A 24,949-nucleotide genomic window follows, 5' to 3' on the forward strand; every position below is an offset into this window, starting at 1 on the left:
GCCCCCCCACACACACACACATACACCTTATACACACTCAAATGGACATGATGGACATCAGCTGATGAGAATATAAGATTATGAGAGAAATGCTTCACTTTCCTGTCTATCTATATGCATGCTTGCCTTGTTTGGAGTGTGGTGTTCTACTTTCACGTGCACCCTGTGATTACTACCACATAGATACCTTTCCCTAAACCCCAACTCACTTTCTGCTTTCACCTTCCTTTTCCTCTCCCGGCTCCTCAGGTGTGACCCCTCTGATATTAATATATCTGATGAAATGTCTAAAACAACCGTGTGGAAATCCCTCAACTCCAATCAAAGGGACACTTGTCCTGTGGCTGCTAAGAAGGCAAGGCCATACCCTCTTTTTCCTCATCCCTCGTCATCTGGAAATATTCCCACCGCGCATTGTGGTCACTCTGTACTTTTGTGTTTTGCATTAGTTGATCCAAACTGGTAATTGCCTATTTAGGGCTGTGTCAATTCAAGGTTTGTTTGTTTGTTTTACTCTGCAGGATTGAAGGGATCGCGTTCATAGATGAGTAAAGGATATCGTCAGTCCTGACAGACCGTAGTTCTGGACCACTGGATGCTGCGATTTTGGCTGCTTTGACCGTCAGCCAATTCATTGCTTAGAAAAACAAGTCTCATTGATATTCCAGCTACCCCAACACATAATACTGTCCACAAACAAACAGACAAAAAGAAGGTAGTACACTCTCACTCACATGGAAAGACATGCACCTCTATCTTCGTGAGGACTAGAAATGTAGTTAAAATTCATACATCCAGAGTATTGCAGACGCCCCTCTCCCAAGCAGTGCTATTGCTGTTTTCTTCTTCTTTTCTAAAATCATGTTTCCCTAAAATTAGAACCCAGCTAATCCTGACTCTGGTTTATATCTAGATGGTAACCATAGATTTGAGAAAAATTTTGAGAGACCCGCTTCCTGACGACCTATCATAAAGTGTAATTCCGGCGCAATATCATCCCATGGTCTTTTTCGGCACTTATAAACTATACTACAAAACGGAGCAGCCAGAAAATATACAAACACAAACTATTCCTGCTCCTTCCTTTTGGATTGCATTTGGTAATTGACTTGGATGGACTTTACTACAAGAGTTGGTAGCGGGTCCATTAAGTACTGTAAGTCTTTCAAAACACTCTTTTAATAAACTCCGGGTACGCTATCCCTGTTGGTGCTTCGTTTTATGTGTAAGGTCTCTTATCATGCTACAGCAGAGGTTTGGTGTTATTTTGAGCAGTATTAGTGGTTAAAAAAGCCGTTTTAATGCCTTTACCGTGCTGCCCCGAGCCGATCAGTGTTAGCCACGTCCAGTTGTTAGGGACTCTCCCAGATATCTCCGTATACACGGAAAAAACTGCCTTGTTGGCTTATGTGGTGTGTATAAGTGCCGAAAAAGACCATGCCATGATTTTGCTTCAGAATTACACTTTAACTTTAATTATTCGAGGTCAGTGCCTAACTATAGCACCAACCTCAGCAACGTTGATCACCTTAACCAGTTTAAAACCATGAGCGCAACCGTCATCATCTTCTATTTTAAGCTTCTACTAGATCGGACTGGGAAGAAAGCCCATAGTGATCGGTTCTGGCCTGTACACTGTCTTTGGTTTCATGTCTTAGTTTTGAGATTGAAGGATGATGAAAAGGATGAAACTTCAAGGCAGTCTCTCCTGCAGCAGCATTCACCTGTGAAAAGTTTCAAACAGCTTAGTTTTAATGAATGTGTGTTTCCTATAATGTGAGACAAATCCTTAAAACTAATTTCGATTTAACATCTCAAACAGCCTCACAGCACGCCAGTTAGTCAGTTAGTCACTAATTCTGTGGTCTGTCTCCTAAAATGGCAACCAAAAAGTTGGGATGGTTTTTTTTTAGCTTGTGGGGACACAGCTGTTGTTTGGTTTGTCTATAAATAGTTACTTTACTGCCCAACATCAATTAAGTAGCCCCTTGTAAATTCTCTTGTAGGGCGGATTTTGTTTCATTTAACTAGTGTGCTCATTCAAAACGTGCCTGTTCAGAATGTGCCGCTTGCTTCGCCTTTGGTATTGCTGCTTGCCGCTTTATCAAGAACTGCTTATTCTTCTTTCAACTTCCCACTCGACACTGCCCTTCCTTGGGCCCTGAGCAATACACCTGCCATGACATAGTGACATCCCCTTCTAATGCAGTATACATGTCTTTTGCTGCTAGCTACTTGGGGCCAGGCTATTCCTGGAAACAAAAGCATTATTTCTCAAAGTTACATCACTGATGCTTAAAATGTTCACTTCAATGTAACATCTTCTCTCCCCAGTCTTTCTTCTGTCAAGTGTTCCTGAATGTACTGTAGCGAGTGACAGAGAGCAATCTGTACCCAGCATGCAGTTTGGCGGTATGACAGTTAATAGGAATCCCCTCTCAATACACTTCATAGTGTGTACATAACACACTATATGTCCAGAAATAAAATGTTGACATTGTACGTTTCTGCAAACCACAGAAACGTTGTTGTAAAACATATTTGGCCCCCTTTAGCATTTGTATGAGACGTACCAGGCTTTCAACTGACTCCAATGTAAAACATTTCAATATCACACGCTCAGAGCCCAACTCCTTTGAAAAGGCTAAACTTAATTTCATACAGATGTACTTATGATCTTTTTCCAAACCAAACCATTTAGTTTGATGCCTAATTAATTAAGCATAGACAGTTTAGAAGCAATAGTTTTTGTTTGAAAGCACCTTATCCTAATGTCTAAAGCTGCAACCATGGAGCATCAAAAAGTGTCAGTAGGCTATGTGATGAATAGGGAATGAGATAAGGTTGCAGAAATCCATGTATTTAATCTAAAACTAATGACGCCCAACAGTCTTGCAATAAACCCTACTTTCATGAAGCTAATAATGCTCAGTTGTGGTCAAAACTGTTTTCAAAAATGTGTAATATATATGTGTCCACTTAGGGGCACCAAAAAAAAGATGTAAGCCAAACATGGATGTATTCACCTTATTATTAATATTGTCAATTATCAATCAAGTTAATATTGTGAACTTGGTAGATATGGAACACATGGAGCAATATTACCATTAATTGTCATGTTACTGGCCTCATAATGAATGAATTCAAGTCCAATAGTTGCTGTTTTTAAAGCTCAGTTTTTGGTTTCCACCAACTCCAGAGAAAATTGAGAGTGAGTGAACCAAAACAATAAAGTTATGGACAGACAAATCCAAAGAATGTGCTAAAATAAGCTGTAATGCATCATAGAGCTGACAGGGAACTGCACAGTTGGATGATCATTTTCGTCAGTTCATCACTAAAACTGACCCCTTTCAAATGCAAGTCGTCATGAGATCCAATGTTTGTATAAAAAATATTAGTTTCTTTGCATAAGTTTGGTCCTCACAAAGATAGAAGAACATACACACATAAGAACAACAACCTTTCTACCCCCCTTTTATACCCTTTCATCAGAAACACCCAGGTTCCACTCATCTACTGTACACTTAACTGGGCTACATGATGGAGAGTAAATGCTCCTTTAAAAGCAAACCAGGTCCTTTTTATTAATCTAAGTAGGTGTATCGGTTTTATCAGCTGCTAGAATGTCTTTTTATTTAATGTGTCATAAGTGTGTTCTTTTTCTAATAGTGATGATATGGTTGATTATTTGGTAGATTTTAAAAATACATTGGTGGTTCAGTAATACATAGACTAATCCTCTTTTGGGGCGTACAACTTTGTGTCAGTTTTGTGTGACGAACTCAAAACTGTAATTGTTAGAAGACCCACTTCAGTTGAAGCAGCGGCATCAATAATGTGTTTTTTTAAGGCGTAGTCTTTTAACCCCCTTTATGGACATTTGTCTTTGAACTAATGATTGTGTACAATGGAGGTTCTTCTACAGAATATTTGTCCTATGTTAGTACAGTGTCTTATTTATTTACCTCAGATGAGTTCATGAATGCTCCTGTAAGGCACTTTGGTCAGGGGAAAACCAAAGCAGAGAAAGTCTCTGTGTGTGTGTGTGTGTGTGTGTGTGTGTGTGTGTGCGTGCGTGCGTGCGTGCGTGTCTGTGTGTGTGTGTGTGTGTGTGTGTGCGTTTGCGTGTGTGTGTGCGTTTGCGTGTATGTGTGTGTGTGTGTGTGTATGGGTGTGTATGCATGCATGTGTTTGTATGTGCAATAGAGGGAGTGTGTGTCCCTTTGAGTATCAGGAAAAATAATAATTTCATTATTTATTTATTTTCCAGGGAGCTACAGGACTTTCTTTTAAGCAATAATTTACCCAGATTGACCTTACCACAACTCTTTATTTATCAGGGTTTTATGCCAGTGCAACCTTTTTTATCCATCCCTGCGAAATAGAGGCAGTTCAGGAAGGTTCACATTGAAGCCTACTTTACATGTGCCAAAAAAATATATTTTGCACACTATTAAAAAAAGATTTGACATTGACACACTTTCCTTCATTATGTGGATTTAGTTTGGATAAACAAGCTTCCACCTCATTTTTAATGATCAGAGTCAAATCCTGTGGTTGTCTTTAATGAATTTACAATAGGACTCATTGAGTTTCACACACCTCAAATCTTGGAGAGCCAAAGGATGCAGAGAGCTTTTGGTGGGAAAGAATGACCTTCAGTAACACTTTATTTGTAGTTGTACTCTCTGTAGATAAAGAATTATGGATATATTTTATTTTGATGAAGTCTATTAAGCAAATTTAAATGATTTTTCAAGAATTCATTACAGTTATTTATTTTTAGATATAAAAATTCCAATGTATTCTCTTTACTTTCTGTATATAGTGTAATAAGCGAGGTGAGCTAAGAGAAAGGCTGAAGAATGCAGCACATGAATAATATACTTATATGAATGAATTAAATAAAATACCTATAAAGGTTATGACAAAGAGCTCTTCTGGGAGACGTCAGGAGTTTGTCTAATAGACTGTGATTGTCAAACCCTATTGTTCGCGATAGAAGAGCCTTGAAATTGCTCATAAATCAATTACTGATTGATACTTAAATGGACAATGAAATGACTAATGAAAGACTCATGTTTTTATTTTTTTCTTAGCTGTATTTTTGAAAGTAAGGTGACAGGAGATGTAGGGAGGGTGAGAGAGGATGATATTTGACAAAGGTCCTGGGCTGGTTTCACCATTTATTTGAAGATGGATCTTTACTTTTGGGTTAATATCATCAATAAACTTGTGAATATATCAAACATTATTAACTTAAAATAGAAACATGTTTAAAATCTATAAACTCCTCATCTTACCATCCAGTTAAACATGAATTCATGAGTTGTTTTGTTGGCACTTTCAAGGCTACTTCCTCCCTAGTCCTCATCATTTCCATCAAGTGACTTTAAAGCAAAGTGCACAAGTACCGTAATCTATCACTGTAACATCACATGCAGTAATACCTCCTCAAAGATGCGTGAAAGCTATGTTCATTGTGTTTGCTGTCATGTATTTCTGCTTTGACTTTTGAATGTGAATAGTCTTTGTATGTCCGAGGACCCATAACTAAACTAACGAATGGCATGACTAAATATTATTCATTGTGTAAATATATATATATATATTCTAAATCACACGAGAGAGTGCAAACAAATGATGCGTAAATTGAGAAAATACGAGACCAAATTGTGAAAACACTTATAACATGCGACTGTAGAAATGCTCTAACAAGTGAACTTTATTATTTAGCGACTGTTGAAGTAATTTTGATGAGCATAATGTGTCTTAAACTTGATTTTCAAATCTTAAATGTACATGTGAATGTATGATAAACATGCCTTCAGTAGGTTGACATGTGACCGAGAGGTGGCATAAGTTTTGATGGACGTGAGTATAAATATATGTGCAGTACATGTGTGCCTACATAACCACTTTGTGTTGTGCTGCCATTTTTGACCTTTGACAAACTTACATCTGACAAAGAACACACCTTTTAAAAGTCATTCATGAGACACAGGATGTTGTTGTCATTATCACTGCGTCCCATTTTGTGCAATTTCTTTATCGCATAAAAATACAGCAAGAGACTCAAATTCACTCCTGCCAGAATCTCTACTTCATTTTTACGTGTAGATAAAAGTGAAAAACTGCACTGTGTGAGGCTACGTCCCTCTAATGAATATTGTGAAAACACATGTCTGTTTTAAGTCCAAAGTCAGGGTGACAGAAGAAGAAAAGGACTAGAGAGAGAGATGTGTTAGAGAGCGGGAGGCACCTGTACTGCAGTAACCTTAATCTTATAGCCATGGAGCCACAGAAAGAGCAATACCTTGTCTCTTCAACCACTTGATGATTAATGAAGTCTTCAGCAAAAAAATCTACATGTTTTATAATATATGTTGTTTATTTTTTAATTATGGAAAAATGAACAATAAATAATCACAGTTGAAATGAAATAAACTCTTGTCGTAAATTTTGCGTTATGTTTATTTTGTTAAATAACCTGATTGGACATTAAGAGATGTATGGGTTAACATGTTTGAGCTTTATTGATTGAATGGCTTGTCCCACCAGGAGGCAGCAGAGTCACAATCCTCTAAGTTTGTTCTTCCTATGAGGACTTTGCCGTCTATATTTATTTAAATTCAAGACTTACATAATTTAAGTTAAACACTGGTACCAGCTCTGGACCCTGAACATGAGGTCTCTACACCTCCTTCCTTTTTTTACCTTCCTCCTAGCCTTCTGGAGTTGTTTCTATTTTCATTAAACTGTCTCCTCCCTCCTTGTGCCGCACCCTTCCCCCCCGTTTTTATCCTCTTATCCTGAGGTGAGAACACAGTTGTGCACATCTGGAGGTGATCCCGACTGCAAAAGAGTTGCCTGTGGGAAGGGGTGTGAGGTTAAAGATGCACTGCTCCCAGTATGTATATATCTGTGTGTGCATGTGTGCCTGAGGGTGTCATGTGATCCAGACTCCCAAATGCTTCTGATTACAAACAGCTGGCGGGCTGTGGCGTCAACCAATCAGAGGAGCTGCTTACTGTCACATCAGGTGGAAGAAGGGAGGCCGACAGGATATTTTAGATGTTTTTTTTCCACTTCTGAATTGAATCATCAACATCAGGCTGATCCATTAATCTGCACTGGATCCCTTACAGAGCGCTTGCATGTTGCCAGCTGGTCAAGACACACATCATATTTACCCCTCTATGCACTTTCAGCTTGTTTGGTTTGTGCTTTGATTACTATCATGTGGGTCTAGCGTCATTATGGCCAACGAGGGGCCAATCAGCTGAGGAAAGACCCTGGCCCTAATGTCTCTGTTCTAGACTTAAGCATTCAAAGAAATCCTTTGTGCTCATGTGAATGTCCTGTGGTTTTTGTGAAGGGAAGCTGAAGAGCAACTGGAGCTGGAATGCAGACAGGAATGCATGTTTTTTTTTGTGCAGGACTGACACAAAATGCTTGATAATTAGTAGTTATTTGGGGGGTAAGAGTGATTGTGTGTGTGTGTATGTATATATATATATACAGTATATAGTATGCACTATTTGCAATGTATTTACTGAGCATCTGAGCTAATTCAGGATTATATGCATGAGATAGCTTGTGCAGTAGAAGGCTTTAACAGCAGGAAAAGCACAGGTCTAACTAATAATATTAATGATATATTTGTTTCCGTCTAGGTTTGCCATTAAGCCATCAAAGTGAGCCTCATCCATAATATCTAAAAGTGGATTGTGGCCTTTATTATAGTTACAGTTGTGGCTGAAAATCAAAATATCGGACTTAAAGATATGGTTTGACATTCTGGAAAATATGTGTATTCACTTGATACTGAATGAATTTTAAACATTAAATGAGAAGATAGATACCACTTTTATCTCTGTGCTGTGAATATGAAGATAAAACCAGCAACTGGTTAGATCGCATAGCTTAGCATAAAGACTATAAATGGGGAGAACAGCTTTGCGATTTCTTTATACACAAAAAAAACCTAGGTGTTAACTAGTGAGCTTCAGGGGTGCTGGCCTGATGGTAAAGTTACCTTTGAACAGAGCCAGACTGTTTCCAGTCTTTATGCTAATCTAAAGTTAACCGGCTGCTCCCCTCAGCTCTGTATTTATCAGATGTGAGAGTAGTATTGATCTTCTCATCATACTTTTGGCAAGAAAACGAATAAGAGCCTTTCCCACAATGTGTGACTGTTCTTTTGAAAAATGTTTCAATCTTTATTCTGCTTATGCTTTCCATTTGTTCATCATTGGCTCCATTTGGATTTAAAAAAAACGTAACAAATGAAATTATGCGTTCCAGATTTACCTGATCATGACGTACTGCGACACTTGAATAGTAAAGATCATTAATGTTATTAGAAATGCATGTACTTTTTTTACTATGACCAGTCAAAATGTCTGCTGCGAAACAGGCATATTCCCCTTAGTGCTCCTCAATGTAATTGGAAGATATCACTTTCTAATTCATCTCTAACATTCAACACATTGAGTGTGAGAGGAAAAAATTATCATATTTTTGGAGACACAATATGACAGTGTATGCTTCCTACAACTAACTGAAAAATTCTGTAAAATTGAACCAAAACAATCCTGTTGTGCTCTTTTCCTTTCTTTTCTCTGTTTCTATTTGACTCACTGAGCTGTTGTCCTCTTTTCTCACTGAACAGAGGCGGTCCTCGGCACGTCCCTCCCCTCCATCAATCTCTGTCATAAATCTGTCAAGGGGAGAGAAAGGGAACTGCTGAATAAAGATTTGTCAGCAATTAATCTAACCTCTATTACTAGAGTTGGATATTGTGTTCTCTATACCAGAGAACAATAAGCCACTCAAACATGGAGCACTGCGCTGCTTGTGTGTGTGGTGTGCAATTGTGTGTGTGTGTGTGTGTGTGTGTATTTGTGTATGAGGAAGAGCATGTGTTAGCATGCAGGCAGTGTGCTTTCTTTGCTGATTTCATATAAAACCATGTGAATCAAAATCCTCTATTGTCCACATTTTTCTGTTCAGCATAATTCTTCATGTTTCATTTCTTTTTTCTTTTTTTTTGAAAACAAACAGTTAAAGCCATTTGACCTTGAAGAGATACAGTACGCTGAATGTGAGGCCGGCTTATTGACATTCAGTTGATGAGAAGAGAGGACACATGATGAGTTAGTGTATGCTACGCTTACCAATGTGCTTTTCGCCTTATTGATTTTATTAAGGATGTGGATTAGAGTCAATATCATGTTGCTGAGACAAGGCGACCATGAGAATAAACAAATTATGACAGTATTACTCTGTCCATGTATCGCATATGCTTGTCTCCAGTTTATGCGAGTGCTTTTATAGGCTGCAGTACATTCATTAATTTAAACAAATTAAAGACCAAAAGCAACAGTGCATCACAATACTCTGACCTTCCTACACTGTCGACTCAGTTCCAAGCACATTTGTTCTAACCGAAGATGGAAATCTTTAAAATCAACTCACGCATGTAGTTTGAGTTTATAAAAAAGGTAATTTCCTACAAACAGCTGAGTGTGTATTTAGTAGTTAATTTCACTTAAACAGGAGTAAGAAAAATGCATTCACTGGGGACTATTTTCAACTGCAGATTAATACACATTTGTTGATCTAGTATATTTGGGAGACGGACCTGTACGTGAATGATTCAAACTACACTTCAGTACCCATGTTTTTCATAATGAAGACACATGCAATACTTGCTAGTAGCTTTGGTCTTGTCAATAGATTCGTTGACAATCAGAAAAACAAAAAATGTCACCAGAAACGATCCATTAAGTACAGGCCAGTGCTTTGCTGACAATGACATTGCCTTTGGGAGACAATACACACGTTTCCTGTTCTTTTTCCAAAGATTTCCTGTTCCTGTTTTTCCCCCACTCTCTCTTTCTCTCTATGTTGCTCTGTCATAATGCACCCCTCACATCATTTTCTTTACATGTGAACATGCTCTGGCATGTGGGAATGAAAGTTGTACTCCAGCTATTTAACCCTGTAGCTACATCAGCAGTATGGTTCGGAAGGTATGGGCTTATTTCATCATTAACCCCATTCCCTCTTGACACACACACACACACGCACACACACAGAGTATATAATTATCATTACTGGGAAAGTTCAGTGGAGCAGTAGGCCAGTGCTCAGCTGCTTGAGACAGAATTAGAGTGGCAAACAGCTGAGCTTCTCTAGGGTGCTATCATGTGACCTATCCCACCCACAGGGCCAAAGGGACCAACGTTTAGAGTTACCATGTCCAATTTCCAGCATAGCCGTTATGTTTGTGGGTATAAATCTGTCCTCCTGTGTTATATCTGTTCCAATAGTTGAGTTGTGAGGGGAATTTCTCTCCTCTGTCTCTGCCAGTAAACTTGCTATCCGACCAGCTGACAGCCGCACCTCTCTGTTCGCCTGTCAATAGAACATATTCTGGCCTTTGACGTGCAGTTTGCTTCAGTGACCTGCTTAAAGCCGCACGGCTACATGAGGAGGTGTTCCTGACATAACAAGAGAGCACATCTGGGGGCTTCGAGTGTGCGGGCATGTATCTAACAGCCTACCTTTTCTGTGATGAAAGGAAAAGCCCCCGCAGCAGTTTAGATGTATTGTTTCCTAGCCTGCAAAATAACAATATGGGGTTTTTTTTCAGTGTCTGTCAGCAAAGCAGGTGAGGGAGAAAGAGCTGAGCAATGCACTAGCCATTAGTCCTCACCTGATGAAAGGTCTTTTAACAAGCCTCCGCATCTAACTCATGGTACAGATTATAGTTCACACAAGTTGTATCTCTGTAAATCAGAGTGCAATCACCAACTATTGTTCTGTTTTGTAATCATAGACATGTGATTACTGTCCAATAAAATGTTTGAACTGGGGCTGACCACCTACTGAAACACACCTCACACATGTCAAACATGTGCCTGTGTGCGTGTGTGTGTGTGTGTGTGTGTGTGTGTGTGTGTGTGTGTGTGTGTGTGTGTGTGTGTGTGTGTGTGTGTGTGTGTGTGTGTGTGGGTGTGTGTGTGTGGTTCAGGGCCCAAAGCAGAAGGAGTGTGTCCTGCCGGGCCTTGAGTGTTTACAGCAGAGTAACATGAGGAGTGTGGACCAGCTTGTCCCGCCTACTCCATAACTCTAAATGCAGAAGAACAGCTGTGTTTCTATGTACGAGGGACAGGGGAGCAAAATAGGGGTTAAGAGTTGAATTAGCCCCTTGAAAGAAAATTACATAAAAGCAACATGGGTACATATCAGAATATCACATATCAATCAACTACAGGTATATAAATTGAACCAGTTCTTAGTCAAAGGTTTGAGGCCAATGTGGAGGTCATTTACTGCTGCCCATGCATGTGAACAGGCTACTGTGTGTGTGTGTGTGTGTGTGTGTGTGTGTGTGTGTGTGTGTGTGTGTGTGTGTGTGTGTGTGTGTGTGTGTGTGTGTGTGTGTGTGTGTGGGTGTGTGTGTGTGTGTGTGTGGGTGTGTGCGTGTAGGCGGGGGATGGGGTACCACAGGAATTAGGTAATATTGACATGGTTGTTTCAACTCCACCCTCCCAACACCACTGAGATCAATGTACCAGATCAATAGAAGTCATTGACAATAACTGAACTTCTCATGTGATCGGTGAAGGAGAAAATTCAGTATTTTTCAGTAGCTTGCATCCCAAATGCTCATTCATCACACTGACGGTATACAGCGATAATAAATAAATAAATAAATATGCATAAACACTTGCAAATGCAATCATACACACACACACACACACACACACACACACACACACACACACACACAACACACACACACACACACACACACACACACACACACACACACACACACACACACACACACACACACACACACATACACACACAGCAGGGGGAAATGGGCTCTCCTCTGACACTGCACGATTGGTCACTTTTTCCCTCTCTCTCCCTTCCTGCTGAAATAGTTTGAACAAAAGAGAGGGAGGGGGGGTCATGGTTGGGGGAGGGGATGTGTGTGCTTGCTCTGTTGTCACTGGGCGAGGGGAGAGCGAGAGAGGGGGGAGGGAGAAGGGAGCTGGAGGGCGAGCGAGGGAGTGTAGGAGAGAAGGATAGGGTCCCAGAAGAGAGTACAAGCCTCTGACACACACACACACACACACACATACACACACACACACCACATACAAACACATACACAGTTATGTCGGCTCCCCTGCTGTACTTTGTGGAATAGTGGATTACTTTCCAAACTGAACCACACATCGAGCAAGTCCAGGCATGATCAGGTCAGTAAACATTTACTCACTTGTTTTTGCTCCTTTCAGCAGTAATGACAATGTTCCTGCTGGTTCTTGCCCATTCCTGTCATCTTCATTACTCTCTATTCTCGCCATTTGTGTGATATTCCCTCTTTTATGTTCTGCTTACTTCATTTGTACATGCCATAGTTTCCCTTCTATACACAAATGTATGACATTATCTTTAGTTTGTCCTCTGTATGTCAAACCAGGTTACATGTCCATGCACTCGTGTTGTTAGACATGATAGCTTCCTTGCTCTGCAGAGAGTACAAAGTTCCCTTTGCTGTTGTGGTTTATAGTGTTTGGCTTCAAATAATTAAAGCCTTGTCTCGCCTGGCTGTGCGGTTTTGCGGTCAAATGGTAAAAGCCCCCTTTTCTGTCAGGGCATTCAGCATTCAAACTCTGTCTTGATCAGTCCTCACACACGTGCATGCACATAAACAGCAAAAGCAGAAGTTACTTTCTGCAAGCACTTACCTGAAAGTTATTTTCACAATAGGATTTTAAATGGGAATATAGAATTTAACATGTAATAAATGCAAGCAAATAAGGGCTTTTTAAATGATTTCTGCTTTACACATTTATTACTTAACATTTCCCTCCCTTTGAATAATAAAAATCCTCCTATTCACTGTGTCTTTTGGCACTGACACTAGCATGTGTGTGCTCCTCAGGCGGCAGTGTATTGGAGCAGTGTTGAACTGTGAAATGAACCATGGAGGGGTCCAGGGGGCCAGTCACTAACCGACTCAAAAGCCAAACAACAACCAGCACCAGCAGCAGCAGCAGGAGAAGCAGTAGCCTGGGGAGGCCTTGCAGCATGCAGCTGGGCTCTCACTAACACCAAGTGGACCCGGTCCGCTCCTCTTCACCTGGGGCCAGGGCTGCAGAATGCTCAGTCCTGTCACCCCATACAGTGAGTCTGCACTGCTTTTATTTATTTGGTTAACATGTGTGTGTACACAGCCTGTGCTTGGATTAATATGTTGTACATGTCATGTCCACTGATGGGTCTGTTTGGCATGTTGTTTGTAGACAGTGTGACCTGGATTGGTTTGAGTCTGTTTTACTGTACAACTTTCTGCTTTTGGGTCCTCTTTTGTGCAGGACTCATCTCTTGTGGCTCATTAGTGGGAAGCAGGGGGGGGGGGGGGGGCAGATATTCTAATGGCTTTAACAGCTGAGTCTTTAGGCTCTGCATTGAGGAATTTCACAGAAAGTGTTCAGTCGCTGTTTTTTCAGACCCTCCATGTGAATATAGTAACAATTTGTTTAAAGAGACAGCAGCTAAAGCACCAGTCTCTCTTAGGAGCAGGAACATGGTGAATGAGGAAAGCAGAGCAGTCAGAGCTTTTCCTCAAGAACAGAAGATACATAAAATGTTTGTTGCATGTATTTTTAAACAATAATAGCACTAACACACCATCAGATTCTGTGGACACACTTGCTGTATCTTTATTTAAGGTGGGAAAAAGCTTGTGGTTCAGTGTAAAAGCGTGTACATCAAACTATGGTGATGGTGTTTTGTGTCCTAAAAACGAACTTAGCAGCATTTTGTGTCCAGTGTTATCACAGTAACAACATTAGTATGTAAAAGCAGATTATATCACTGTGACTGTGACACATCACAGCACAGGCTGCGCTAATCATGGGAGGTTGCTATCCAGGCTGATGAATATGCTTATAGTGATTGACTGGCCTATTGATTAGGCCAAGCTCTAACATGATTACAACGCTAACCTGATTGGAATAATGTAACAGGGCTTTACTTCAAGGTTTTAATATTCTAAAGAGCTAAACACATGCACAGACACAAACAACAAAAAACGAAAAGAAAGAGGGAGTTTGAGCAGACAGAAGTTTTAGTAACGTATGTCCGTCACATTCCTCCCTAAAAAAAAACTCACAGCATCACGTAGGGTTTCTACCCACAAAAACTTTGTTACGCCCAACCCTATAATAGCATTTAATTTTTACAACTACTCACAGACTTACACATTTAAGCAATTAACAAACAATCACAATCACCCACACCTCATTACAGGCTCTGTCCATAATGATGATTAGCAGTTTTAGCCCTTTTTAGCTGCCGGTTACCAGGGTGAAGCAAATCTGTGAATGAAAGCCGAATCGTTAGTAACCTGGTGTCATCAGCTTCTCATTAGTTCTGTATAGAGGGACAAATAAACATGATGCTCAGCCTCCATTCACACACAAACACACACACACACACACACACATTAGTCCTCCACAGTAATCATGAGAGCGTGTTAAGCAAATTGTGGCACCTTTAGATCCTCATTAGGTGGTAAAATGTCAGAGGAAGAGCAAAGTGAAGGGCAGATGGAAGGGACATGAGGAGAGACTGGTCAACTGCAGCCTGATATATGAGTGGACACAATAAGCAAAGAGGGGCCAGGCCTGCCTCTGCCACATGTGTGTGTGTGAGCTAAAGGAGTGGGGGAGGGGGAAACTGACCACACAGGCTCGGACACACAGCCCTGTCTCTACTACAGCACACAGAGAAGGAGGGAGTCTCAAGAGGGGAAGATTTTGAGGGGCAAAAACAGAGTAAAGAAAGCAAAAATAAATTAAATGAGAGGAATTATTCAAACTAGATACTCAGTGGTGCTCCAAGATAAATCTGTAAATGTCTGTTAGAGCGGGGAAAAGGCCACATTTTGACTTAAATTGTCATGTGATTTTTAGTTTGAAATGACTTGTAGGTTAGTGAAGTGTAAAACTTGATTCATATAGGGCGCAGTTGATTGGCTAACGGCAGTGTGGCCTGGTGGACTGTGCAGGCCAGGAGAAAAATGGGAAGAGGAAAGAGGAGGGAGAGGGAGGGTTTTCAGCAGATCCACCTTCACACAGTGTTTTGGACTATGGTCACTGCTTACATAACAATCAAACCCTCATTTACTCTGTAACCAAGGAAGACAGAGATAGTGTGACACGTGTGTGTGTGTGTGTGTGTGTGTGTGTGTGTGTGTGTGTGTGTGTGTGTGTGTGTGTGTGTGTGTCACCCATTGTCCATTGCCACGAGAATCCTGACACGCTCCATGTATATTCATATCCCATTTCTCCTCTGGTGTCTCCTGTATTGATCTTACAAGCAGTGGTATGAATTAACTCTAACTAATACAAATTGCCCAATAATGTGCAAAAAGCTGATCAGGGTCATTCATCACCGTTGTAAGTAAGTAAGCGTGTTCTCTCCCTCCCTTCTTTTAGCCTGATAGTGGACAGTGCACGTTGAACGTATGGAGAGGATATGTGCTTTGTAAATAGATCTCAGGTTAGATTCCTGGCATTCCAGCAGCCTGACTCATCCGATGAGATGACCAAGAGCTCCTCTGCCTGTTGGCCAGCTGAAGCTAAACACAGCACCAAAAGCACAATACGGGAGTTTTCTTGAGCCTGTGTGTGTGTGTGTGTGTGTGTGTGTGTGTGTGTGTGTGTGTGTGTGTGTGTGTGTGTGTGTGTGTGTGTGTGTGTGTGTGTGTGTGTGTGTGTGTGTGTGTGTGTGTGTGTGTGTGTGTGTTTCTAAGTGTCTGTCCATCCTCAGGAAATGTAAGTCTTTGTTTATTGTGAGTGAAAAAGCACTAACAGAGGACCTTTCAGTTCCAGAAGGGCGATTTTTGTTTCCACTCCCCATCTAGCCAACCAGCCGTCCAGCATGCCTGATGCCTCACAGCCCCCCAAATCCCTGTTCCAGTCAACCCCTTCCCCCACACGTACTTTCATCTAATTAACCCCTAATTACTCATACTGAACATTCAGAGGACCACGAGTCGAGCTAGTCTCCAATGACACACCGAAAACATCCATGACTTGCATATTTGTGTTTCCTTGAAAGAGAAAAGAATTTGATACATATCTTATCGATGGCAACACTCTTTAAAAAGTAATAGTTCGAGCATTAAAAATGGTTTTAGTCAAGGTTGTCTATAGCTCACCAGAGTGATGGGAGAGTTAGGGCTGGAACGCGGTCCACGCAAGTACGCAAACGCAAATAACAACCCCTATCCCTGCTGGCACAAACTCGTGTCCTTGGTGAACATACTGAACATGCGCTCTTGAGGGGGAGGTGGTGGTGACAAATGTTGCCCCTCAAAGGGGCAATACATAACCAGTACAAGCATTTCTATGACCACAGTAGTAAACTAGAAGGGCACTTGGAGAGCACAAACCTCTGCCAAGGCCATGCCGTCTCACAATGTTAACGAAAGAAAAAAATAATTTACCTTGTGATTTTGATCTGCTCCAAAGTTTTATGGGTTCTTCCTTGGCCCATGTTACACCTTTCCACCACAGTTTCATGGAAATCGGGCCCGTAGTTTTTTTATTTGTATTCCTGCTGACAGACGAGGCAACAAGTCAGCTTTCTCTTGTTTAAATTCATGTTTTAGCGCCCCTAGCAACAACGCTCAGACTACTGCTTGCGTGTGCGTTGCGATCTCCAGGTGGCACATTACAGAACACAGTTGTGCATGAAATCGATCTTGTACTGGATAGCTCAGGCTCCAGTTTATACTATTCCCCTCTTTAACACTGGCTCACAGTCCAAAGAACTGTAACTTCTTCCTGTTGATTAAAGGAGACGTACTTGCTTGTGTCAAGGCAGCTACATTGTAGGTGTCTTTTGGTTCCCAGAGAGTTTCACTGCAGCTTACACGCAACTCTAACCACATATATATAACTCCATGAGTCTGCAGGATTGGTCTGCTTGGGATGTTTCCTTTTAACCTCATTCTGATTGATCCGCTCGTGCCTCAACACGTTCAGTGCTCTCACATCTCATCTCTCATCTCCTCTTCTGATGCAATCTCACTCTTATCATTAATGCCACACAAATTGGTCTTTTTTTTTAACAAAGCGTAAACACTCTCTTTACCACAACTGGTACCACAACAGAAATTAAGGTGAGAATACGGGGAGAAGTGGCATTTTAAAATACAGAATTTAACTGCACAACAGCTGTTAGGGTCAGAAATGGCTGTAATTCATTATCCATGTTGATTAAACCACTAATATTCAAGGCTGATGTTGTTTGTTTTCTTACGGAAAAGGGTCACATGATAGTCAAGGACACCTTTGGACTGATAAGACCCAATCAAGAAGCAAACGTGGGAGTCTGCAACATCATTGCAAAGGTCTCAAGGAGTTTTCAAACCAAAGCGGGGTCAGCAGCGTTTCAGTCTCAGTTTTAGGGGCTCGGGAACACCAGGGTAGTATGACCACCAGGTGTAAATGTAACAAAAGTTATGTGTTTTTAAACAAAAATGTATTAATGTGGATGTAGCCTAAGTTGTCTGCATAGGTACCAATGGTTAGGCATTCATCTCATTCATTTAACTGAGAAAGGTGCCACTGCCAACAGCTCTTGCAAGAACAGGCCGGGTACACCCTGCAATGTTAACACATAGCTTGTCTTGCTTGTATTGAAAACAGTGTAGAAATGGGTAGGAAATATATGCGGATGTTTCAACTTTTTCCCTTCTGTGTTAACATGTCAGCTGTACATTAGCCTACATGTTACACTATGGCATTTGACTCAATTGTGTCTTCTATTCACAGTGCTAGATCACAAAGACACCATTTTAACAGCTCTGTAGAGCAGTAAATAATTAGAGCATATAAAACTTGGAGTGGCGTAGTAATAGTGTAGTGACAACGCAGCATACATAGCATATGTTTTTAAATGAACTGACATTTCATGTTACTGTTTCTATGTTTTTTTCTCATCCAGTAACCAAACTGCTATAAAGAGGAAACAGTGGTGCTGTTCGACAGTATGATAATCACAATGATTAAGGGAAGCTGTCATAGTACCAAGCCGGCTTAGTACTCATCTTTGTCTCTTGGTAAGCCAAGCATGGCCAAGAATGGAGGGGTGTTTCCAAGCCCCGAGCCAACATGAGGTGCTAGATTAAGGTTACGGGCTCCCTCACTCATCTCTCCTAATACCCAGACCCTGCTCCCTAATATCCTTACTTTGACACAGAGGTCTGACGCTACAGCCCTGGTGAACAATAAGAGGTTTAAATGTGCCGCACATTTCATGGTAGACATGGAAGTGTTAAGAAGTAGTCTCAGGACTAATACAATCGTACAAGGACTGAATATTTGAAAGAACTTCTGCTACAGGAAATATAATGTGAACATAACTGAATCAGAATCAGAATCAGAAATACTTTAATAATCCCAGGGGGAAATTATTTAAGATGCATAAGAATGGACAGCTTACAAAGAGAGCAGCTACAGTTACAAACTGGTTTTCCACTTTTGAGTGTCAGTTATTTTACTGATAAATGCTATATCATAACAATTACATTATTAAGTAGATCTATTATGTGCACTTGTATCTAGAGTAGTGTTTGCTTTTTGTAGCAGATAAAAACAAAATCATAATTATGTTAATGCACTCAGTAATGATCAAGTAAGACATTTTTTTATTTGCATCACTTTGGATAAGCCTCCATCGAAGTTACAGGCTTACAGCCAACACGAGTAAGCTCGCCAGCAGTGATGCTTCTTTAATTCTTGCCCACAACTGTCAGATTGTCACAGAGCACCGACACTCCCATAAGCCTTGTTTGCTCTAATCCTTCATTAGTCTGGTTTCCTCAACCTGGTCCTTAACCTATCCAGACCTACCAGTTCACTCTTCCATCGTCTGATCTCAGAGTGATCCTCAGTTTTCACATTCCTCCGCTGCATTTTTGATAAGGATTCTGACCCATTAGATTACTGCAGTCTCATATGTCTTGGATAGATTATGAGAAGACCATCAGGTGAAGACGGGGTGAGCCGAATAGATTGAAGGCAAAGCGGCAAAAGATTGGCTCATGCCTGCAAACAGCATGACCAGTGAGTATCAGTCAGATGACTCTGTGAATGTAAACACAGCAACAAGGCCATTTGATTCTCCTTATACTAATGGAATTTACAAAATAGATTAGTGTACTATAAATCTGAAAGATGTATGTATTTATTAAGCATTTCTAATAAAAAAAACAATACAATGTATTTAGCGTATAGCTGAAGAGTTCAAAGAGCAATGGACTGATTCTCAGTGGGAGAGCGAACAACCTTATATTACAGGAAGTCAGATGATTAACATTCACATCTTTCTCACAACTGTTTTCTGCACAGGGTTGTTTTCAGTGTCTCATCTTCTATTCCATGCAAGGGAATACACTGTAATTTGAGAAAATGTATGTATAAAACATTTGCACTGTTACAAGATATTATATGTAGAAACCTAACTTACTTGTTGGACTTTGACTCTCAGACACAAGATAGAAAAAGATGCCTGTCTTGTCAACTGTAGCTGAACGTGGAAACTTTTTATGTGAAATGTATACACCCTTCTCTTCAAGCTAAAATTACAGAGGTAACAAAATGGATGTTACCAGGATGCTAACCCCAGACGATGAAGGTTATAAAAATGGACTTATTTATAGTAACTTCTCAGTCGAGTCATTTTTATTAATATTGATCTGAATTACAAATTTGCACCAAAATGTTTCACATTTTGTTCAACATACGATTAGGCCTGGGTATGGGTACCTGAGTAGTACTCAAGTAGTGCTGCTCGCAGCCAATCATCGCAAACGTTCTTCAATGCGTGGTTAAGTCAAGCCCGTTGTATTGGATGGAGTTGGCAGCTCAGCTTCCATTCACATGATAGGTATTGAATGGAGTAGAAAAAAGGTGTCAAATGAAGTACTCTGGTTTTGGTATCACTTTATGGGTATTGGTATTGTAATCTTTTAAATGATTTTCAGCCCTACATTCAAAACCTTCTTAACTTATCGACTCTTAATTCTATGAAACAGAGAAACCTCCAGGAAGTTATCTTGGTGCCAACCCAGAGAAAAAGCTTTAATATCTACAGAAAATGTGAAGGGATAAACACTCCCTCTGAAGATGTGGTGATGGCTTCATTCCTTGTGAAGGTTCATTCCTTCAGGTTTTTCAAAGGACTTTCGGGGCTCTGACATTGACGAGTCTTTTGGCTTCATAATGAGAAATGTTAATAACAGTTGCTTCACAGTAGGCACTGCGGTTAGGGTTTAGGGGGTTTAGGGGCTTCCTAACCCTGTGCTCAAAAGACCCATTTGGTAATCCAGCCATCTGTAGGTCTCTGTAAAATACAATCATAAAAACCCTCTCATCAAGGTTAAGTATTTTCCTGGGTCATGATTTGCAGTGATTTATATTCAAACCCTCCTGTTGCGTATTTTTGTGGCGCTGTGTTTTATCTAAGTATGAATGTGTGCTGGTGGGAATATAAGACTTTTTTGTGCACAGGATGAGCACCATGATCAGTCACAATTCCCAGGAGCACAGGGATTTCTCTGATCCAGGGTGGAGCTTGTGCTGGTCGAGCGCGCTGGGATCCCTGGATTGGATGAGTGGGATTAATGGGCTAAAGGATCATTTAATTTAGGGATCAACATGTGGACCGTTTGAGGCTCAGCTGGTAGTCATAGTGGACATGTGACAACCTGCCATAATCCCCATGTAGTCAGTTTCAGAGTAAGTGTATGTGTACACACACCCTATTACACTGCTGTTATTTCCGGATTTCGACATTTTTCCTAGCAAAATTAAACTAACTAAAAAAAATGTAAAAACTTACTTTTCAAGCAAAAACCCCCAAACATTTTCTTGATCTAGCTTATCCAACATTAGAATTAGCTGTTTTTCTCTGTCTAATATATCGTTGTTAACTGAATATATCTTGGTCTCAGACTGTTTTGGGATGTTTTACTAAAAATTGTTCACTATTTTCACTAATTTTACTGAGAAAACAATGAATCAATTAGTCAAAAATTATTACTGGCAGATCAATCAATGATGAAAATTATCATTAGTTGCAACCCCAGTCTTAATCATAACTCATTAAAGAAATCACATTTCAAATGATTGCAACACAATCATCTACGGTACATGCTGTTATCCATCAAGCTAAAGAGGCAAACAAAGCTACATTTCTGCCCTAATATTGCAAGAGGATATTTCTAAATATTGTCGCCCATTACTGGATGACATATTAAAAAATATACATACTGACATAGGAATTATTAATCCACCCATTTTGTTGAAATTGAGGCAGTAACTACTTCCTCTGTCCAGTGCTGTTGTAGGGAAGCCCCTGCAGCTTAGGCCCGGGGTCAGGACAGTTTAATAATACTCTGCAATGCCAGGAATGTCAGCCCTAATGCCAGTTCAAAAAGACAAGGTCTGCAGAAGCCAATCAAAGCCCACGACCACTAAACCAGCGGATTAGTCCTGTAAATGTGCATGTATAATCGCACATGGCACGTTAAAATCAGATTTTTCTGACTGCTCAATCAATCGGTGCACTTAAACTGGTCCAGTCTCTCTGTAAAAAACTACCCCCCCCCTACACACACACACACACACACACACACACACACTGATCCCCCCCCCCCCCCCCCCCCCCCTCCCCCAACCTCCTGTCCAGCAGACCCCTGAGGTTTGGGCCGAATTAGATCACACGCTTGGTGGGGGTGGCTTTTTGGACTAAGAGAGTCACAGAGAGACAACAATGGCCCTAATGTGAGAGAGGCAAAGGCAGAGGGCAGCTTGCGGGCTGATAGAGGCTTATCACCGTGGATACCAGGCTGGGGGCTATGTTGCCGGCTTCACATAAAGATTAGAACAGTTGTTCCTTGCTGGATGAGACTGTGTAAAAGAGCACAGGCTAAGCATTGACATGATTCAGGAAAATGTTCAGCTGGCCTACATGAGTATGGTGGCAGATATTCTTGAAGGCGGACTCTTAGCTTGTTGGGGAGGCAAAATACCACAAATATCTTGTCTTGACAAAACACTTACATGTACCGTTAATTTTAAACATTTTCATACATCATTTCACAATAGTGTGGACTAACTCAGCTCGGTCTTGTTTCTATCAGGTCTGTTGAAGATGCACTGGTCCCCGGAGCACGCAGCCCCCTTATCTCAGTGGCCTGAGCAGCACCTGGATGTCACCTCTACCACCTCACCGCCGTCTGCCCACAAACATGACCCCTACACTACAGCTGGTCGCCGGGGCTATGCCCCTGCAGGCTACCCTTGGGCCAGTGATGACATATCAGCCCTTACTGCTTCTTCTCTGCTCAAACGCTACGCTGAGAAGTACTCAGGCTTGGAGCTGTCCTATGAACGCCCTCCTACAGGGGTATACTCAGAGCATGGAGCATTCCTGAAAACTGAACCTGAGCCGTGGGCTCTGGGTCAGGGCATGGAGTGTTACCCTGGACTGGAGGCATTAACTGGCACTAAGGTGGGCTCTCCATCTGTGGGCATCCCAGCCACAGGAAGTGTGACAGTAGTGAGCAGCAACTTGGCCTCTGAGCCAGGCTACAGTGGCGCTGGCTCCTGCAGTGCCCCGCCATCTCAGGAATACCCTCCTGCCTACAACAGCACCTACCTGACCTCAGGATACTGCCCTCAGCCCAGCGCAGCACTTCCCCCTGCCCATCTGCACTCTTTGCAGGCTGCATCCACTCTAGTACCCACCTACAGCGCCAGCACTCCTGTCTACAACTACCCTCCAGGGTGCTACCCCCAAACCAGCCTGTCCTCTGGATACAGCCACCCCAGTGCCTCCTACCTGCCCCCTGGGATTAGTGCCCCCACTCCTTTGGCCCCTAGGCCCACCATAGTGGGGGGCAGTTACAGCTACCCATCTCACACCCTCGGAGGGAGCTCTGAGGGAGGGGTGCCGCTGAAACGCAAGGCCTTTGAGATGGCAGAAGAAGGACAGGAGGGAGCAGAAGGAGAGGGATCACGCTACAGAAAGTACGGCAACGGCCATGGAAACAGTCACAGCAAAGGGCACGGAAACGGGCACGGAAACGGGCACGGAAACGGCTATGATATGAGCGGCGCGACCTCAGACCCGCAGGCCTACAAACCTGGAAAACCCATGATGTCACCGCCTTACGGCGGGGCAGGGGACTACAGCCCACCATCAGGCCTGGCAGGAGAGAGTGTGTCAGGGGAGCACAACTTTCCTCAGCAACAGAGAATGTCTATGAAGATACCTGCATCGCACACACGATCTGAGGACCCAACTGCAGGGCACTGAGGACACCGGTCAGCATTTGAGAGGATTCTCTCACTCTTTAAAACGAGCCAGGGTTCTTAATCCAGACAGACACTTGGGGGGAACAGAATTGGATTAGTCAATGAAAGGTTTAAGTTCACTAGTGGGCAACAGGAGGGCACAAGACTGGTAGTTCTTGTGTGTGTGTGGTTTTTTTTTTTTGTTTTTTTTACATTTTCATGATTTGTGTTTTTCTAAAGATCTACAGAGCTATTTGCCCTGTACGGTTGAGGTAAGTCTTAGGGGTGAGGTTAAGGCATTCTCTAGATAGCGTTAAGACAGTCTAAACGTATGAGTGTCTGTTTCTCTCAGGATCCTATTTATTTCCTTTCAGCTACTGCAGCAGCAGCACTGCAACGCTGCTATTTTAGAAGTTGGTGTAATTATTTGTGGCCGCTATGTATGTAGAAGAGCTTTGACTGGAATACGCTATACCACACCACAAAAATCATGACCGACCAAAAAGTAAGGAGAGCAATAACTTAAATGATGAGATTGCCATACTACTTCAGCACAATCACTGCTACTTTACACAGCTGACTCTGAGGCTCAGTGTGTTACCTGTCCTTGAGAAATGAATGTCCCCCCTCCCCCGTCGACCTTTACTCATTCTTGATTTTTTTTTCAGTTTACCCTTCTTGTCTTGTTATTTTATCTTCCTCTATCGCTGTCGTTCACAACCTTTTTTACTGCTGAACAACTATTGTTTTTGTCCAGTTTATACATAACAAGCTGCTTATCAAATGATTGCATAGTATAAATGAAGCCGCCCTTTAAATTGTTTTGATGTAAAGAAAACGTGGGGAAATAATCTAAGATTTTATGTTCATTTAAAAATGTACTCAGCATTCACAAAATGACAGCATACCAGGATATGCAGATCCTCTTCAAAGCGTGTTGTTAACTTGCAGATCTCTGCTTATCCTGAAACCAAAAGGTATGTTTTCTAAACAATCTGTGTGTAATGGTGCAGTTTAGGTCTTTAATATTCACACTATTACAAGAAATAATGATGATTCAAATCTACAAAATAACCAAAAATCAAACAACAATGCTTATGTCTGCATACTGCTCACTCAGGGAGGTGTCGATCTCAGTGTAGGATAAATGAGTGAGAGCCTCGAACAATTTCTACTCAACATTAAGTTCTTTATGAAGATTTACCTGTGCATCTGCTATAGGACTGACTTTAAAAAAAATATGCATTCTTTACTTTTGCCTCTAAAAAGGATGATTTATAGTCGTGTTATTGAATACTCAGGAAGAATATTGTTACCTCAGAATGATAAAAATAAGAATGTATGTTATTACCTTAGGGTGTTTGTAGGGAGCTTTATGGAGCAAGATGAAAACGGAGCCATGGCTTTTATTAAGAGCAAAACAAACTCTGGACCCTTCAGGGAAACAATGATCTTACAAGGCCTTTTGATACACTCACACACACACACACACACACACACACACACACACACACACACACACACACACACACACACAC

General features: G+C 41.4%; 1 protein-coding gene across 1 annotated transcript; it reads left to right on the forward strand.

Moving 5' to 3' along the window:
- The first annotated feature begins 12,164 nt into the window (after positions 1-12,164).
- Positions 12,165-23,784, forward strand: LOC310965635 (fidgetin-like protein 2). Its single transcript, XM_083939339.1, has 3 exons — positions 12,165-12,287; positions 12,977-13,218; positions 22,256-23,784. Exons 2-3 carry the CDS (start codon positions 13,194-13,196, stop codon positions 23,431-23,433), a joined length of 1,203 nt encoding a protein of 400 aa, XP_083795465.1. The 5' UTR covers positions 12,165-12,287; positions 12,977-13,193; the 3' UTR covers positions 23,434-23,784.
- Positions 23,785-24,949: the final 1,165 nt, after the last annotated feature.

The sequence above is a fragment of the Echiichthys vipera genome (genome assembly GCF_963691815.1).
Source record: "Echiichthys vipera genome assembly, chromosome: X".
NCBI lineage: Eukaryota > Metazoa > Chordata > Actinopteri > Perciformes > Trachinidae > Echiichthys > Echiichthys vipera.

What these genes read in the sequence shown, in the direction of transcription:
- LOC310965635 (XM_083939339.1), top strand. Translation starts at nt 13,194, where the DNA reads ATGCTCAGTCCTGTCACCCCATACA. An exon ending in CAGTCCTGTCACCCCATACA is followed by an intron (nt 13,219 to 22,255) that starts GTGAGTCTGCAC and finishes TGTTTCTATCAG; the next exon opens with GTCTGTTGAAGATGCACTGG.